This window comes from Phyllostomus discolor, chromosome 1 (genome assembly GCF_004126475.2).
Source record: "Phyllostomus discolor isolate MPI-MPIP mPhyDis1 chromosome 1, mPhyDis1.pri.v3, whole genome shotgun sequence".
Classification (NCBI taxonomy): Eukaryota; Metazoa; Chordata; class Mammalia; order Chiroptera; family Phyllostomidae; genus Phyllostomus; species Phyllostomus discolor.
The window spans coordinates 44264138-44283752 of record NC_040903.2 but is presented as its reverse complement, the minus strand read 5'-3'; the positions used below and the strand labels follow the sequence as shown (position 1 = coordinate 44283752).

General features: G+C 38.0%; 1 protein-coding gene across 10 annotated transcripts in view; it reads right to left on the bottom strand.

Annotated features, from left to right (window-relative positions):
• SLC4A4 (solute carrier family 4 member 4) overlaps positions 1-19615 on the bottom strand; it is a 399538-nt gene that overhangs the window by 155402 nt on the left and 224521 nt on the right. For 5 of the 10 annotated variants that reach the window (XM_036021813.1, XM_036021819.1, XM_028505445.2 and 2 more), the window contains 2 exons: positions 19369-19548; positions 2662-2757 (listed from right to left, as the gene is read on the bottom strand). In XM_036021813.1, coding sequence (XP_035877706.1) covers positions 2662-2757; positions 19369-19548 — 276 coding nt within the window. The remainder of the gene's footprint in view (positions 1-2661; positions 2758-19368; positions 19549-19615) is intronic. The other 5 variants (XM_036021826.1, XM_036021835.1, XM_036021831.1 and 2 more) reach the window with 3 other exon arrangements.

Here is a 19615-nt window from a genome sequence, read left to right as displayed (position 1 = left end):
AATTTTTTTTACTACTCACCTGAGGGCATTTTTTTCATTGCTTTTTAGAGAGAGAGGAAGAAAGAGAAACATTGATTGATCAGCTCTCATACACACCCGGACCAGGGACCAAACCCACGACTCATGCATCTGCCCTGACCATGAAGGAATCAAACCCACAACCCTTTGGCTATGGAACAATGCTCCAACCAACTAAGCCACCCAGCCAGGGCTTGGATAGGCATTCCTGAAAAGGCATTCTTGGAAGGGCAAAGGTGTCAACTAAGGCACCAAAGTCAGACTTGCCACAATATAAGCCAAGAGAAAAAAAGGCAAACTGATTAGACTATAGGTTCATACTGATAAAAGATGAGAATTTGGTTGGGTACGTAGGTAGACCTAGGAGGATTTAGCACCACTTTGTACACCTCAATTATTCAATGTGTAAATTAAATTTATTGAATTGATAGTAATAAGGATCCCTAAAGAAAATGACTAAGATTATACATCAAACGTTGTTTATTTAGGGAGAGAATATAGCACATAAACAGACAATGAGAGAATCTTCTCTTATGACTCAAGTTTGTTTTTAAGAACAGTTGCCCTAGGGTATATGTAGTCTTAGGTTGATTTCCATATAGTAAATTTTCATATCATCAACAAACTGAACATGTTGGTCAGTTTTCTTGATGTTTTATCAACAACAATATTTCAGTGTCTGAATGAGTTAGAATCAGAGGCTAAGACCAGCTACAACTTTTTGAGCAATTCCGGTAAGTACTTTACTAATAAGAGTGATGGTGGATTTATTGAGTGCTGAGCAATATGCTAAACATTGTACATAATTCTAATTTAATTCTCACAACAATCTTATGTTGGTAAGATTAACTCAACTTTACGGTTGAGAAACCCTTTCCAGTAGAGAAGAAACTTGCCCAACGTCTGGAGGGCAGCAAATGGCAGATGCCAGATTCAAACCCAGTCCTGCCCGACTCCAAACCCAAAAGACCAAACTTCTTACCTAAATTTATTTGTTCCCCAAGAAACATCACTGAGGGGGGTGGGAGAGAATTTATTAGAAGGAATGAATGTTTCTTGCAGGGAAAAATCATATCAGTGTCAAAACTTCATTGTGGAGTTAGTAGATTCTTTTTGACAATCTAACCATGTGAATTTCTTATACTTTAATTCCAATTTCAATAAGCCACTACTCGTCAAAGTTACAGATGGAAGCACCATATAATGAAGTTCAAGTCCTGCCTTAGACACTCAGTATCTGTGTAATTTGGGCAAGTTACTAAAGCTCTCTAAGCCCCACTTCTTCATCTGTAAAATTCGGGCATCAATAGCCATTCCACAGGATTGTTCAGAAAATTAAATGATATTACATAAAGTACTTAGCCCACGGTTTGTACCTGCAAAGTAATGAATTAATGTTTGCAACATTTATTATTAGTCAGGTAAACTTAGACCTACTTTATAGCAGAAATCATTGCAGGGTTATAGTTCAACAGGGGGCCCTTCTTCCAGTTCTCCCAGGACCAAATTCCAACTTTCCCTTTAAGATTTAGCCCTAAAATTACCAACTCCAAAATTTCTTCTACCATCTCAACTCCCAGGCCAACCAGACCAGATGTTCCCATAATCTTGTGTGTGCTAGAATGCATGCATGCATGCATGCATGCATTTTTTTGTCATTTCATATCATTGTTAACCCTGAGGAAAAGGACTTACTTATTCATTTCTAAATACCCCATGCATTTATGTCCTGAGTAGAAACAAAGATTATTAATATAATTTCTAAAAATGTTAAATTTACTCCAGTGAAATCCCTGGAATAATGTGTCACAATAAGCAGCATTCTGGGATGAACTAAAATGACTCCCACTAAACTGGAGGAAAACATCTTCCTAGGACAGTGAAATTTCCTCACTAAAAATAGTAAAAGCTTAAATCAATAGGTGTACGGTAATAATAAACAGCTAAAAGCTGAATGATGTCACCATGGATGGGTTTCTTGACAACTAAAATTTATATCATACATAATCAAATTTGGAATCTTACAGGAAAGTCCATGTAGTTTTCTGTGTATGTTCTTTTTCTTTTTCCCCCCCTTTTTTTTCTTTTTTGGATTTTAGGTATATAAACCTTGTCCCTTTAGCAAAGCTTTTTATTTTAAAAAGTAAAGATTCTATCTTATTTCTTCATTGTCTGTAACACCCACTCCTTTTTGGGCACATAATAGGAATTTGGGGGTGTTTTTAGGCCACTAACTTAGTAAGTTTTTCCTTTTACCCAGCAATTGAATGCTTTCAACCACCTTCAGAGATCTCTAGTATCTTCCTCACAATCCTCTGAAGGAAACAAGGTTCCCAGCAGTGTGCCATGGAGAAGACACTGTCAGCACCAGGCCTAACAACTCCACTTCACACCTATTCTACTGCCTTACAAGGTGTTCAACTTGAGTTCAGGATGGCAGATCACTCGAAAGATTGCATCATTACTGTACAATGTGGTAGTGGCAGGAATAAATCAGTAATTGTGAGTTCAACCTTGTGTAAGCCTTATCCTTTCAGGCATTCTGAGGGTTCCCTCCACTCAGTGACCATCAGACCAATCTCCCTGCCCTCCCACACCCCGCCACCGCCACCATCCTTGCCCTTTCCCCAGTCATGGACTTACTGAGCCATCCCACGCTGGGAGTGCGCCGCACTCGAGGGTCATCGTCCGAGGTGCGGTTTGCTAGGCAGGGCACTGAGTTCTCAAGCGGGCTGCGGGCTTTAGTGTCAGAAGCAGAAGACAGGAGGAGGAGGAGGACATATGAGCAGCCACAGCAAGGATGAGGATGGAGCATTAATTAAGAAGAAAAAAATACTAAAGCAAATCACACAGGAGGGTTAAAGGAGAATAATGACATATTACATTGACACATACCCCCCTCCCCTGACCCTGCATCTTTTGATGGAGCAAATTCCAACATGGAAAGAAAAAGACAAGAAAAATTGCATTCAATCATTATAGTTCCCCATGTACCAGCAGAGGATCCGCCCTGCAATTCCAATACACAAAGCATGGATCATATCCAGAGGAAAGGTTCACATAAAGAACACTAATCTCAAGATGTGAAATCAACGCTGTTAATCATTTTGCATCACATAAGCACACACACAGGGGAGTCACACACAGAGTTGTGAAGCACAGGGAGCAGGGTATTGTATTAGCAAGGAGTTTTCTTGTGATCTAACCAACAGACCCTTCTATGGATCCTGTGCACAGATGCAGAAAGCGACATTTCATACTTCCACTTCTGAACTTTTCCTTGGTGAATGTAGAACTTGTTTTCAAGATTTTTGCCTACTATTTGTCAGCCCTTCAGAATCATGAGGCTGGGATATAAATAAATCAATACCTTAATACAAATCTATTTAGAAATGCATATTAGTCCTCATTTTCTGGTGCCCTTTAATACTTACTTTACTATAACTTTAACATGTGGTGCACCAATGCCAAATTTTAAACCACACCCAAGACAGAACAATGATGCAGGCTAAGTATTTAGTACGGTTCCTGCAGAGAGTTTTCACCAACTGGAGAGCACCATCAACTTCTGTCTGAAGGTAGTTTCATCCGGGTTTCATGTCATCTGTTTTGCTATTCTTATCAAATGCCTCATTCCAGAGCTACTAAGAAACAGGCAGCATAACTACCCTTCAGGGAAGGACAATGAGGTTGGAAATATGTAACCATCACACTACATAGAATTCAACAAGAGAGAGTTTCTCCCCCCTAATAATAAAGACAGTCACTTAATGATGAAGGCACAAAAGCAAAGCCTATCCAACCAAAAGCAAAGATTAGATCATCTATTCACACAAGTGTACAAATGATAGGGCAGACAAACGGTCCTCTTAAGGCTACCGGTGACTTGGGAGGTCAAGTTTTAAACTGAATCACTTACAAGTTAATGTAATTTTAGAGCCAAATTTGGGCATTCCACACATTATAAAATCTAGAAACATTTTCGTCAATTTATCTGTGTTTAAATGCTGTAAATAAAGCTAGCACTTGTGAGTGGGCCATCTGTGCCAGCACCTGTTTGAGGCAAGTCTGATGTCTTCTCTTTGCAATCTGAATTTTTAATTGTTTCCCATAACTGAACTTCTTTGCAAGTTTTTATTGCACTAAGAAAAACGATACAAGAAAATGATCCAGTTGAGATTATTCCAAAAGTGCTTTTGTCAAGAGGGAGACATTTAGAAACATATAGTATCATACTGACCAAGTTTCATTCTATTTCTTTTGACAAGCAAGTGACCTGCTTTAAGAGCCGGTGTTCCTACAGGCTTAGCTAAAGGAAATGAAAGAAGCTAGACAACTTGCAGCCATTGATCTAAACCCGGGCAAGAACCTACTGAGATTCCAGATCAATGAGAACTGACAGCGGATGGTAATGCAAAGCAAATTCAAATGAAGGTTCACATTCTTTAACTTCTGATCAGTACGTAGCTCACTGATATGGCTCCACGGCTTTTACTCCACGGCTTTCTCCTGAAGTAAATATAAGAAACCAGCAGCTGCTCTAAATCTCAGGTGCTAATAACAAACTTTCCCCAATAGCTTCTCTCTCCCCTCTACTCAATGTGTCTAACTCTGGAAACTCCTTTTTGCATAAACAGTCTCCACTGACACTGAGCCTCACCATCAAGAACTCAGTGGAATGGAGGCTGGCACACACCAGCCAAGAACCTGGCTCCAACGACAGACATGAAAATGAAGCTGCCCATAGAGACTTGGCACCTGTGCTTTAGCGAAGCTGATTGGAGCCATCTGGCTGCTTACCATCATGAAAACTGGGAGGCTCACAGCATCCATTACTTATATTGGCAAATTCCAACGTTTTGATTTGTTGGGCCCTATGCGTACTTCTGTGCAGAAAGATACAAACTCTGTAATTCTTTCCTGTTGCTTCTTTTCTCTTTACAAATTTACTCCAAAGATAAAATTTTGAAAAGTTGTTTCCAAAGCTGGAGCCAAATTTTCTATAATTATAGCATGGTAATAATATATTATTGAACACTTTTTCTAAAAACTGCTTTTATGGTGCCTCTTCTACACTTAAGTTACACAATAAACAACTTAGCTTTGCTTCTGTCTTACGTGTTCTCTTTTAAATCACTTTTGCTTAGCTTCGGGCATAAACAAGGTAGAAATTGGTTAATATGATTAGGACTTGATAAAGAGAAGCACATAGCTCTAAAGATTTGGGGGAGGTGGTTTCCAATATCCAGACTGCAGGAAAAATGTAAAGAGGACTTTGGGCGGGGGGGGGGGGAATTCATGTTTCCCTTGGGAATAACTTGTCCAAAACCATCAATCCCAGATCTGTTCAAGTGAGGAGGGTGTCCCTACTTAAATTATGCAAGTAGACCAAAAAAATCACTCCAGAAAAATTATTTTTAATAGTCTTATTTAAAAGAAAATAAATTTTACTTATGCTCAAGTTTTAGGACTCTTTCAGGACTGCAGGGTTGTATGATCAAATAGTTATTGAGCACCTATAACCATTTAACACTCTTCTTTAGCCAAGAAATTTAACCCAAGAGTATAGCAGCATTTCACCTGTAAACACATGAGACAGGTTGTCTATGAAATTCCATTTGGAAAGGCCAATAAAGACATCCAACTGCCATATTGGGTATGGATTCTTGCCTAGCCATAGGATAACCTCCAGAGCCCTTCAATATCACAGGATTACACAAAGAGAACTAGACTCACTGAGGTGTGGGAAATAAGTTACAGTTGAGGAGGCTCATTATCCACTGTAGTTGAGTTAGCATATTGTTATTAAGCAAGTAGTTCCCTCCACTTTTTATGTTTGGGCAAGTTATCTTATATTTTTGATCTTTAGGTTTTTCATATGCAAATGGAGATAATGATATATACATTAGAAACATCACAGAGAACAATGCCTGGTATATAATAGGTGCTCAATTAATAGGAGGATTTATTACCATTGCTACTAACTACTCTTACCATTGATGGAATGACATCTTCTTTGTTCAACATCCAGAAGGGTGTTGGAAAACACTAAAGACAGCAACCTGGGCCTACTGTAAATTTAAAATGCAATTCTTAAAAAATCAGGTTCACAAACCTAAAAAAATCTCCTTTTTGTCTTTTGTATTTGCACTGAAACAGGGATTGAGTAGAATGAGGCATACTTAATCATTTTTGGAAGACTTTGGTTATATTCCCCTTTTTCTTTTGGGAAGGCATGATAAAGACATGACAGTGCTCACACCTCATGTCTTTATTGTTTCCCTCTACTCTTCTCTCTATTTCTATTTCACAGACACCAGGGCATAATCCTAGATCTACAGTTACTCACCTGTCTACTCTTAGAGCAAGGTAAGGCTTAGGAAAACAAGATTTCACAAGGGCAGCTGTATCAACGACCTTAAGGCTTGAAATAAGATTTACTTGGGGCTGACAGCAGCAAATCAGTGAAGAGTCCTTTAAGTACATGGTTTTTGCAGAGAGGGAGAAATAGGGAAGTGAGTACGTACTCATATGTGGTAGGATATGTGGTAGGATGTGTGGTAGGAGGATCATTTCGTCCCTGACTCCGTCACAGACTCTGGCTATGTGAAACAGACTGGCAATTAGTAACATTTTAAAATATGTTCATTTCATGGTAACATCCTCTTATACATATATTACTGGGAGTTTAAAACTGTCATTGTTCAGACATAGTGATCGATTTTCATACTCTACATTAAAAACATTATAAAGCTCATGAGTGATACCTTATAAGTGTTATCTGGCATCTGTAAAGTTGATCATGAAAGTAGCACTGTTTAAAAAATGCAACTCTAAGAATGTTTTCATATATGGAGTAGTGGAAGGAAAAAAATGAGAGACACAGAAAATAATAGAATACAAAATAAAGGTGCTGAATTGAAATGAAGCTCTGTGCTCAGTTTTAAACCTGAAAGGCATTACATTTGCCCTTTAAAATATTTCAGAATAATACTTGTTCCTTACCATGTAGCTCCTGTTATGCTTATTAAATAGTTTCACAAAGATATCTTACTCCTGGTTGTATACACAGAATAAGATGCCCTTATTTTATAGATATGAAAACTGAGGCTCAAGAAGTATACCTAAATTGCTCAAAATCACACTACTACTCAGTGTAAATCCGGGATTAGAATGAAGCCTTTGGAAAAGATACCACCACGTCTTTAAGAAGATTATAAAGTAGGCCTTTTATGTCAAAATCTAAATCCTCACTTTTATGGTAGCTCTTAGGCCTGCCTCTTCATTGTCATAAGAGTAGAATAGACTACCACATACTGGGAGGGAATGACCCCTGGAGAAAAATGTGTGATTGTTTATTTTAAGATCTGAACACTATAAATCTGGAAGATCGGTCACCTACCTGGGTAGAGAGAAAATGGAAGATAAGAATGGGATGTGATAAATAATTAGAATGTAATGAAAACAATGCCTACTGTTATTTGGAAACACTTTCATTCAGGTACTTTTCTAGAAACTTTAAATAGATTGACTCATTAAATCTAAGACTGAGAAGACTCGATCACTGGGTTCTGGCCAGGACATACATCTGCGCTGTGCAAATGAATGCAGAATTAGAGGCCTGAACTAAACAGATGGGCGTATGCTGTTGGTTTTTGGAGAGAGCTGATTGTCTGCAGAAGGGCACTTGGAAGATGACTCATGTTAAGGCGATGTGGACCTGTCAACGGACCCATCTCAGAACTAGAGAAGCATGATGGCCCACTCCAGAGGGACAGAATCTTTGAGAGAAGTAAGGGAAATGCCTGCCTCACCTGTGGATTCAGGGATCAGGTCTGAATTCAAGGACAGGAGGCAGGGACAAAGTAGAAACATCCACCCAGCCAGAGACAATTAAGATAAGCTGGAATCTAAAACCCAGACAAAAAGCTAAGAATTTCTCAAGAAATGGAGAAAGCTGCCAAACCTGGCAGTGGTCCCAGCCAGATCTACCACATGCCAGCATCTAGGCAGCTTGATCTAATAGCCAAACTAAATAGCTTGAAGACACCCAATCTCAAATCAGATCCAAAGCAACAAGAGCCTCGCTAATCCCACTGACATTTCAATGAGGCCTAGAATTACTACTAACAAAAAGAATTGACTTCTTTCCATTGTTTGTTCTGTCCTGTCAACCACTATCTATGTCACTGTAGGTAACAGCAATAGACTTTTTAAAATATCTGAAGGTGTTGTGTGCTTATGTTAGAAACAGCAATGTGGCAGAAAACTCGGAAGCAGCAGCTTGCCTGGTAAATAACATTGGAGAGGGGAATCTAGAGAGAAAGGAAGGGGTGGCAACAAGTGGTGGGAGCAAGCGGATCACATTTCTCAAACTGGACAGGGAAAAAAAGCAGTGGTGAACTGAAGGTAAAACCCAGAAGTTCAATCTGGAGTATTCTATATCTCAGTACATGGTATGCAAATGTCACATTGCACCAGGAGAAAGCCCAGAGGAAGCAGCAGGAAGCCCAGGAGCCAGCTGCCCTGGCCTGGAGCTGCCACCTTTCCTAACTCCTCATCTAAGTCTTGGACTCTCACGTGGTTTAGTATTTCCCTGTAGCCATTTAGCAAAATGTGAAACCAAAAACAGGAGTAGATATTCTGTAAGAGGACTGAAAAAGGGCTTCCACCCCTTCCACTGCTAACTATATGATATCCATATCACTTACCAAAAGGCAGAGGAAATAAACCAGCACTATAGCCGTAAGTTTCTTCCCAAATAGTAGCTACAGAGCAAATATAATTCCAAAAACCACTCTTGAGATTTTTTTCCTTAATTGTGTTTAAACATATTATATATAATTTATTATAATTGGTTGAGTGATTACTATATGCCAATTATCATTCTAAATATTTTACATGTATTATCTCATTTAATTTTTATTATCTCTGTTTTATAGCTATTGAAACTGAGTACTAAATTACATTTCTAATTTTTTATTTAAAAAACCAATGAAAAATGAAAAATGGGGTCATGAAATTGTGTTAGGGAAAACTGAAATTCAAGGTGTAGGTCTGACTGGATAACCAAAGTCACTTTCCCTAAAGAATATCTGTACTCTCAGACCACAAAAACAAACAAACAAACAAACAGGGATTCATTTTTATGATCATTTAAGACAAACTGATGACAACTTTGCCCAAATTTCCTCAAAGGTAGTAAAGCTGATTACTGAAATTCAGGTTCCCAATTGATCATGGTCCTCAAGTCAGGTCTGGTTATCTTTTCTAAACTATCAAAAGTACCCATGTAAATGGTAAGTGATATTTTTAAAAATAAGATCATCCTATAAACCATGGCTTTTTAAAATAGAATTATCAGGGAATCTTGTAAACATTTTACTAAATATTTATTGAATACATATTAATTACATATACACTTTCACTTTCTAATAAAAAGCAAACTAAATACATCTTCCTTGATTTTTAAATACTACTAAGGAATGTTCCTAGGCTTGAATGTTATTTTTTCATAGTAAACCACAGTAATACAGGACCTAAGTATCTCAGGCCAAATTATTAGGCAAAATCATATGAAATTACTAACAGTCAACTTTATCTTACCCACAAAAATGGCAACTTCATATGGTTCAACTTGAAACAATAGTGATAAATAGAGTAGGTAAGGAAAACCCAACACCAGAGGACATGACAACCCCATTCATTAATTTCTTCATGCAACACAAACTCTATACAAATGCCTCAGTTAATAGATTGATAAATAGAGTGCTCGTGTAAAATTTCGTACCTGGCAGACACATCCATCAGAATTCACAGATGTCTCAAACAGTGGCAATTTCACAAAAATTAGTATCTTGGAAGCTAGCCTGATTCTTCCCTAATTCCTAACAAATAAAAATACTTATCATTGCTTTTTATAAACACTAAATTGTCTTGAACTCCGAGCCACATCAGGACTGTCGCCATGACAGCTGATGTCCAGCTGTGGCCAGACAGTGACAGGACTGGCGGCTATGTGACGGTGGCTGCTGGAGACCCAGCCCTCCACCAGGGAAGAAGGCTTGTGTGCACATGTAAGTGTGCATGCACCTGCAGTGAATTTCACTGACGTGAAAGGTGTGCAGCACACACACGAATAACAAAATACACAGTAATCTTGTAAATGGCCTGACAACAGGCAGTTGATTCTCACAGAATGCTTTTGTTGATGTTTATCAAACTCCTCAGTGACCAACTTACTGTGGCAACTGGCAAACAAGAATAGTTCCAACATCCATGCCGAACCTCTATTATCATATATGCTAACAAGACAGAAGCAAAATAATGGAGACATATATTCGACTTCACTTATATGTCAGTAATGTCAGTAACTCATTTGCTAAACTAGATAATAATAGTTTTTGAATACCAGAGGAATGATTCCTCAATCTTTGTGATATTCACATTTTAACAGCTGTGATGGACTGAATGTTTGCATTGTCCCAGAATTTGTATGTTTAAACCCTGGAAACAGGGGAAAATACAACATACATAAATAAATAAATAAGAAAGAAAGAACCCCAATGTCATGATGTTGGAAGGTGAGGCCTTTGAAAGGTAATTAGGCCATGGGGCAGAGCCACCTTGAATGGGATTAGTGCCTTTATAAGAAAAGACAAGAAAAAGATAATCTCTCTCCACCACGTGAAAATACAGTGAGAAGGCAACCATCCATCTACAAGCCCGAAAGAGGGCCAGATCTCTAGCACCTTGATCTTGGTCTTCCCAGCCTCCAGAACTATGGTAAATAAATGTAGTTGTTTAAGCTACAGAAATTTGTTACAGTTGCCAAGCAAAGAGCACAACTACCAACATTACACACTTTTAAGTTGAATCTGTATTATTAGCATTTTCTTTATCACTTTAAGTCTAAAGATGACTACTAAATCAAGCCCTGATCTGTAGCCTTTGCTGATTCATATGGTGTAAATACTGCCAGCATGGGTGATTTCAAATTACAAGTATGAAGTCCCCGTATGCAGAGTTGAGAAAAAGCAAACAGTAGGATATCATTTTGTAGTATTGCTGCCATACAGGCACAATAGATGTAAATAACCTCAAGAGCATAGACTATAGTAAAATAAGTAGGAAGTGATGAACTTTGAGTTTTATTACCTTTATTTTTAATGCAATTAAAAATATTTAAGCATGTCTATCTAATTTAATTTTTAATAATAGCTATGTTTAACAATCAGTTCATAAAATTCCTGATAACAATTGACTCTTATGAGTAGATAAGAGGTGGCTCCAGCACACTGCTGTGAAATAAAAAAATTCCAATTGTAAACCTTCATGAGTGTCAGCTATTAATTACATTGTTGCTCTCATAACCAAAGCCAACAGTGTCACTGAGTCTATTTTCTAGACTATGACAAGTTTCTCTAGGTTTTACACACAGATATCAGAATCTTGTTCTGACTACAATAAATATAAGATTCTGGTTTATTAAAATAGTAGCAAGAGTTCCATAATTCTTTATTTTAGAAATTTATCCTAAGAAATTTTTATAATATTAAAGATATTAAGTAGTTAACTGTAACACGCAAAGTTACATGCTGGGAACACAGTTACAAGTATAAACTTGTAAATTAAGTGCCTCTAAAAAACCAAAAATTTACCATCTGATAATTTCTAAGAGTGTACACCTTGGAGGCATGTGAAATCCATGGCTACAGAATCTCTCAAAGCCAAATCTTGCCTCTGGATGTTTCAAATGAGGTGGGTAACACAAAGGTCAATAATAACATGTTTAAAAAAGCCCTACTCAAATTCCATGCTTCAGGGTGTAAGCTGAAGAGTTCAGGGTGTAAGCTGAAGGAAAAGAACTGCCCACCCTTCCTAGTTGCTTTTTGTCCAGAGTATATAACATTTCACAAGAGAAAAGGCAAATGAGAAAAGCAATTTCAACTTTCTTCTGAAGTTCAAAGATCCACTGATAGGACAGCAGTGATAAGATGTACCAGCTGGTTTGCTGTATTTCACATCCAAATACCCTCTCCTAAAGCACAAGACAGTGGCCTCCAAGACCCATCTGTTCCTGATTCCTGCTCTGCGTGCACACCCGTGGCGTGAAGCTCAGGCCACACTGGTGGAAGGTCCCTCATTCTGTCATATCTGCTCCTCTTCACTTTGCAAATATACCATTATTTGAAAAAAAGTGCACTTTCTTGATTCTTTATGCTACCACCAACTTTATGACTAAAAAACAAATCTCCAAACATGGACTTTCATTTCACATGAGAGAATAATCAATAAGACATAAAAGACAGAATTCTTTAATTGCCACAATTTTAAATACATGGGGTGCTTCTAAAATGAAATATTTGTGACACCAGTTATAATGATTTCTTCATCCTATAACATTTCTAACCATGAAACAATGTCTCTCTTTAAAAATACAATTTAAAAACTCACAAAAATCAAAATGTGTTTAGGCAGCAATAGTATTCCAGGTAATGGTAGAGCCATCAAATTGTAGTAGGAATGTTCTAGATTAGATTATTTCCTTAGTGAAAGTTTTTTATAAAGAGAGTTTATTTTATTTATTGATTTATAACTGATTTTACTTTTAAAATAATATATGGCACTCAATAAAACTGAACTTTTCATTTGGTTCTATTTAGGAACTAAACACTCATTAAGAAACTACCGTGATGGGGATCTAAGATGGCGTCGGAGTAGGAAGGAGCAGATTTGGCTTTCCTCTGCTCAGGGGAGAGAGTCCTGACCGATCTTTGGAGTGGAAAGGCAAGCAACCAACATATTTCAGCATTTTTGAGAACGGAGGACCAAGGATTGTGGCAGAACCGAAAGAACAAAGAACAGATTGCTGCATCAAGAAGAACCAGCCTCAACACAACCTGCCCTCACCAGCACAACAAAATATAGAAGGTGGTGGACAGAGTGACCCACATTTAACCAGCTGGAGGGAAGGAACCATCAAAGAAAGACTCAACAACAACAATCAGAACCCAAAGGCAAACACAAAGCCAACTTAAACAACAGCCCAAGACCAGCGAGCTTGGGGGGTCAAGGAAACAGTACCACTGAAACTCACTGCTACTCTACTAAAGAAGTTCACATCATAAACCGAGGGAGCCAGAACAGATCAATATAAGAAGCTGAGGTGAACAAGAAGAGTCTCACAAACAATGGGAAGACAAAGAAATACTCCCCAAATGAAAGGAAAGGAGGAAGCCTCAAAAAGAATGCTAAATGAAACAGAGGCAATTCAACTATCAGATATTGAATTCAAAGCAGTGATTGTCAGGAAGCTCAATGAGCTCACAATGAGCTACGAGAAGCTACAGGGAAGCTACAATGAACTCAATGAAAACTACATCAGCATAAAAAAGGAAATAGAAACTCTCAACAAGGGCCAAGAGGAAATGAAGAATACAATCTCTGAAATGAAGAACACAGTAGAAGGAATGAAAAGCAGGATCGATGAAGCAGAAGATCGGATCAGCGAGCTAGAGGACAAAATAGAAGAAAACACCCAGAAAGAGCAAGAAAGGGAAAAGAGGCTCAGAAAGAATGAAGAGGGATTAAGAGAAATGCAAGACAATATGAAACGTAATAATATCCGTATAATAGGGATACCAGAAGGAGAAGAAGAAGAACAAGGGATAGAAAACCTAGTTGAACAAGTGATGATGGAAAACTTCCCTAATTTGATGAGACAAAAAGTCACACAAATACAGGAAACACAGAGAGTCCCAATCAAGAGGAACCCAAGGAGGCCCACCTCAAGACACATCATAATTAAAATGGCAAAATTTCAAGACAAAGAGAGAATCTTAAAGGCAGCAAGGGAGAAGAAGGAAGTAACATACAAGGGGGCTCCAATAAGGCTAACAGCTGACTTCTCAATGGAAACACTCCAAGCCAGAAGAGAATGGCAAGAAATAATCCAAGTAATGAGAACCAGAGGCCTGCAACCACGACTACTTTACCCAGCAAGGCTCTCAATTAAGATAGAAGGCCAAATAAGAAGCTTCTCAGACAAAAGAAGTCTAAAAGAATACACCTCCACTAAACCAACTCTGCAAGAGATGCTGAAGGGACTGCTTTAAGGAAAGAAAGGAAAAGAGAGAGTGAGAGAGGATCACACGTACAAAAAAGGCAATGAATAAGTACCTATCAATAATAACCTTAAACGTAAATGGACTAAACGCTCCAATCAAAAGACATAGAATAGCTGATTGGATAAGAAAACATGACCCACACATATGCTGTCTACAAGAGACCCACCTCAGGATAAAAGATCTGCACAGGTTGAAAGTGAAGGGCTGGAAACAAATTTTCCAAGCAAATGGACAGGAGAAAAAAGCCGGGGTAGCAATACTCATATCTGACAAAATAGACTTCCAAAGAAGATCCATAAAGAGAGACCCAGAAGGTCATTTCATAATACTCAAGGGAAGAATTCACCAAGAAGACATAAACATAGTAAATATATATGCACCCAACATAGGAGCACCTAAATACATAAAGAAAATCTTAGAGGACTTCAAGAAAGATATGGACAGCAACACAATTATTGTGGGGGATTTTAACACCCCTCTATCAAAAATGGACAGATCTTCCAAACAAAACATCAACAAAGATATTGTGGCATTGAACAATACCCTAGACGAGCTGGGCTTTACTGATATTTACAGAACCCTCCATCCCAAAGAAGCTAAATACACATTTTTTTCAAATGTACATGGAACATTTTCAAAGATTGACCACATGATAGGACACAAAACAAGCCTCAACAATTTCAAAAAAATTGAAATCATACCAAGCAATTTCTCGGATCACAAGGGACTGAAACTAGAAACCAACCACAAGGAAAAAAAACCCAAAACACTCAAATTCGTGGAGATTAAACAGCATGCTATTAAACAATGAATGGGTCAAGAATGATATTAGGGAAGAAATCAAACGGTTTTTGGAAACAAATGAAAATGAACTCACAACAACCCAAAACTTATGGGACACAGCCAAGGCAGTCCTGAGAGGGAAGATCATAGCGATACAGGCCCACCTAAAAAAGTTAGAAACATTTCAAACAAACAACCTAACCCTACGTCTACAAGAACTCGAGGAACAACAACAAAGACAGCCCAGAGCAAGCAGAAGGAAGGAAATAACCAAGATCAGAGCAGAATTAAATGACATAGAGGCTAAAAGAACAATTCTAAAGATCAATGAATCCAAGAGTTGGTTCTTTGAAAAGATAAACAAAATCGACAAGCCTTTAAGCAGACTCATCAAGAAAAAAAGAGAGAAAACCCAAATAAACACAATCAGAAATGAAAGAGGAGAGATTACAACAGATACCACAGAAATACAAAGGATTGTAACAAATTACTACAAAGAGCTGTATGCCAAGAAATTTGAAAACCTAGATGAAATGGACAAATTTCTAGAAAAATATAACCTTCCAAAACTCAATAAAATGGAAGCAGAAAGCCTCAACAAACCAATAACAGCAAAAGAAATCGAAGCAGTAATCCAAAAACTCCCAACACACAAAAGCCCTGGACCAGATGGTTTCACAGGAGAATTCTACAAGGCATTTAAGGAAGAACTAACACCTATCCTTCACAGACTATTTCAAAAAATCCAAAAAGATGGAAGACTACCAAATTCTTTTTATGAGGCCAACATCATCTTAATCCCAAAACCAGATAAAGACACAACAAAGAAAGAAAACTACAGGCCAATATCGCTGATGAACATTGACGCTAAAATCCTCAACAAGATACTGGCAAACCGCATCCAACAGTACATTAAGAAGATCATACACCATGACCAAGTTGGATTCATTCCAGGTATGCAAGGATGGTACAATATACGCAAATCAGTAAATGTAATACATCACATAAACAAAAGCAAAGACAAAAACCACATGATCATATCGATAGATGCAGAAAAAGCATTTGATAAGGTACAGCACCCATTTATGATAAAAACACTCAGTAAAGTGGGAATAGAGGGAGCATTCCTCAACATAATAAAGGCCATATATGAGAAACCTACAGCCAACATTATACTCAATGGGCAAAAATTAAAATCTTTTCCACTAAGAACAGGAACAAGACAAGGATGTCCACTTTCACCACTTCTATTCAATATAGTACTGGAGGTTCTAGCCACAGCAATCAGACAAGAAAAAGAAATAAAAGGAATCCAAATCGGAAAGGAGGAAACAAAACTGTCACTGTTTGCAGATGACATGATAGTGTACATAGAAAATCCTATAGACTCCACCAAAAAACTGCTTGACCTAATAAATGAATTTGGTAAAACAGCGGGATACAAAGTCAATATCCAGAAATCAAAGGCATTTCTGTACACCAACAATGAAACAGCAGAAGCAGAAATCAAGAAAAAAATCCCATTTGAAATAGCAAAAAGGAAAATAAAATACCTAGGAATAAACCTAACCAAAGAGGTAAAAGACCTGTATTCAGAAAACTACATAACACTGAGGAGAGAAATCAAGGAGGACACAAACAAATGGAAACATATACCGTGTTCATGGATTGGAAGAATTAATATCATTAAAATGTCCATACTACCAAAAGCAATCTACACATTCAATGCAATACCGATTAAAGTACCAATGGCATATTTCACAGACATAGAACAAACACTTCAACAATTTATATGGAACCATAAACGACCCCGAATAGCTGCTGCAATTTTGAGAAAGAAGAGTAAAGTAGGAGGAATCACAATACCTGACATTAAACTATACTACAAGGCCACTGTAATCAAAACAGCCTGGTACTGGCATAAAAACAGGCACATGGACCGATGGAACAGAACAGAGAGCCCAGAAATAAACCCAAGCCTCTACGGTCAATTAATATTTGACAAAGGAAGCAGCAACATAAAATGGAATAAAAATAGCCTCTTCAACAAATGGTGTTGGGAGAACTGGACAGCTACGTGCAAAAAAATGAAACTCGAGCACCAACTTACACCTTATACAAAAATAGATTCAAGGTGGATAAAAGACTTAAATATAAAGCGTGACACCATTAAAGTCCTAGAAGAGAACGTAGGTAGGAAAATCTCAGATATTTCACGCAGAAACTTTTTTACTGACTTGTCTCCTAGAGCAAGGGACATAAAGGAAAGAATAAACAAATGGGACCTCATCAAAATTAAAAGCTTTTGCACAGCTAAGGAAAACAGTATCAAAATAAAAAGAGAGCCAACTGTATGGGAAAACATATTTGCTAATGATACCTCAGACAAGGGTTTAATCTCCAAAATATATAAAGAACTTACACGACTCCACTCTAAGAAGACAAGTAACCCAATTAAAAAATGGGCAAAGGACTTGAACAGACAATTCTCCAAGGAAGACATACAGAAAATCCAAAGACACATGAAGCGATGTTCAATATCGCTAGCCATCAGAGAGATGCAAATTAAAACCACAATGAGATACCACTTCACACCAGTCAGAATGGCCATCATAAACAAAGCAACAAACAACAAGTGTTGGAGAGGATGTGGAGAAACGGGGTCCCTAGTGCACTGTTGGTGGGACTGCAGACTGGTACAACCATTATGGAAAGCAGTTTGGAACTTCCTCAGAAAACTAAAAATGGATCTGCCTTTTGACCCAGCAATTCCATTGCTGGGACTCTATCCTAAGAACACTAAAACACCAATACAAAAGAACCTTTGCACCCCGATGTTCATAGCAGCACAATTTACAATAGCTAGGTGCTGGAAGCAACCTAGATGCCCATCAGTAAATGAATGGATCAAAAAACTATGGTACATTTACACAATGGAATTCTATACAGCAGAAAGAAAGAAGGAGCTCATACCCTTTGCAACAGCATGGATGGAGCTGGAAAGCATTATGCTAAGTGAAACAAGCCAGGCAGTGAAAGACAAATACCACATGATATCACCTTTAACAGGAATCTAAACAACAAAACAAAACAAAACAAAAAACTAGCAAAATATAACCAAAGACACTGAAATAGGGGATAGTCTGACAGTGGCCAGAGGGGAGAAAAGAGGGAATTTCAGGGGGGAATGGGTAGGGATTACAGGAACAAATTTGGAGGACACATGGACAAAAACTAAGGGTGGGGGGTAATGGGGGGAAGGGGGGAGGGTTGGGTGGAGGGGCTGAAACGGGAGTAGGGGGCAGAAAACTGTACTTGAACAATGATTGAAATAAAAAAAAAAAAAGTAAAAAAAAAAAAAAAAAAAAACTACCGTGATGGAAAGGTTCAAAAATATACCAGAGAAAGTCTACTAATTGTAAGCTTTCTTCCAAGACTACCATTTCTTTTAATATTTAGTCAGAAAAAACAATTTCCAGAAACGGATTGGCTGAGTTAAAATTCGGGTTATACCACTCAGTTAGCGTACCCTTCCCATGACAGCACGTTTTATGTTATTCTGAAAATGCAGCTGAGGGCAGTGAATTAGAAGCTCCCTTATGTATTTATTTCTCTTAATACTAAAAAAAGGCTGGGGGGTGGGATGGGAGAGACCTACTTCTACCAGATAATGATTAGTGACTCCGTACTCTATGCCTCCATTTTTCAATACTCAGTGGAAACTACTTTCTCTGCTCTCAGATTGTATCCAATCATGAAATTTATTTGAAACAAAGACAATGACACAGAAGAGAGACACTTCACAGAAAACTCTGGTAAATGCAATAGAATATAAATAAGACAGTGTTTTTCCTATTGTTTTATAATGCGGTTAATATCCCACCTTGAATCATTACTCTCATATCTAATCATTAACATCTAACAAAAGAACAGATGGCTGTTTTAAGTAGAAAAATAACAGTGAGCTTTATTTTGATGAATGATCATTTATAGGCTGGACACTGACTCACATACCAAGCAAATACTTCATGATATGAGAATTCAGAACATTCCTATCTTAGTCTGTCCTCCTGATTCTGACAAATTTCCATGTCAAAGGTGTGTTCCTTGATGTACTCAGTAATCTAAAACTGCTGATTCACCTCAAACATTCAGCTGTCATACCACAGCAGTATTGCCAAACCATCTCAGTCCATCAGAACAGATGTATATGGAGCAAGGCATCTTGGCATTTGCAGCCTACTACAACTGCTGAAATCTTTACAACAGGACTGCAAACCTGCCCAATGGGATAGAAAGTGTCATTATGAAATGGCGGTGGCATGTGAACTTGAGAAAAAAAATATGGAGAGGGGGTTTTAAAAGGAGATGACAAGAGATGGAGGAAAGGTGAGTGGGACTGGTAAAGAGAGCAGCAGCCAGTCGGCCCCTGCATTACCATTATCAGGGTTGGTAAACATCCTACTTGCACTGGAGACTGTCTTCCCGATGTCAGCCAGGGACCGAAGGTTGGATTTCTTGGTTTGATGACGGTGCTTCCGGAGCAAAGTGTAGGTCACCTTATCCTTAAGGTCAGGTTTCAAAAGGCCTGTCTCAATCTGATGGTCAACAATCATTTCTGATACAGAAACAAAGTAAAAAAAAAAAAACTCAGTCGCAAGACCACAAAGTTAATTTTTTACTCT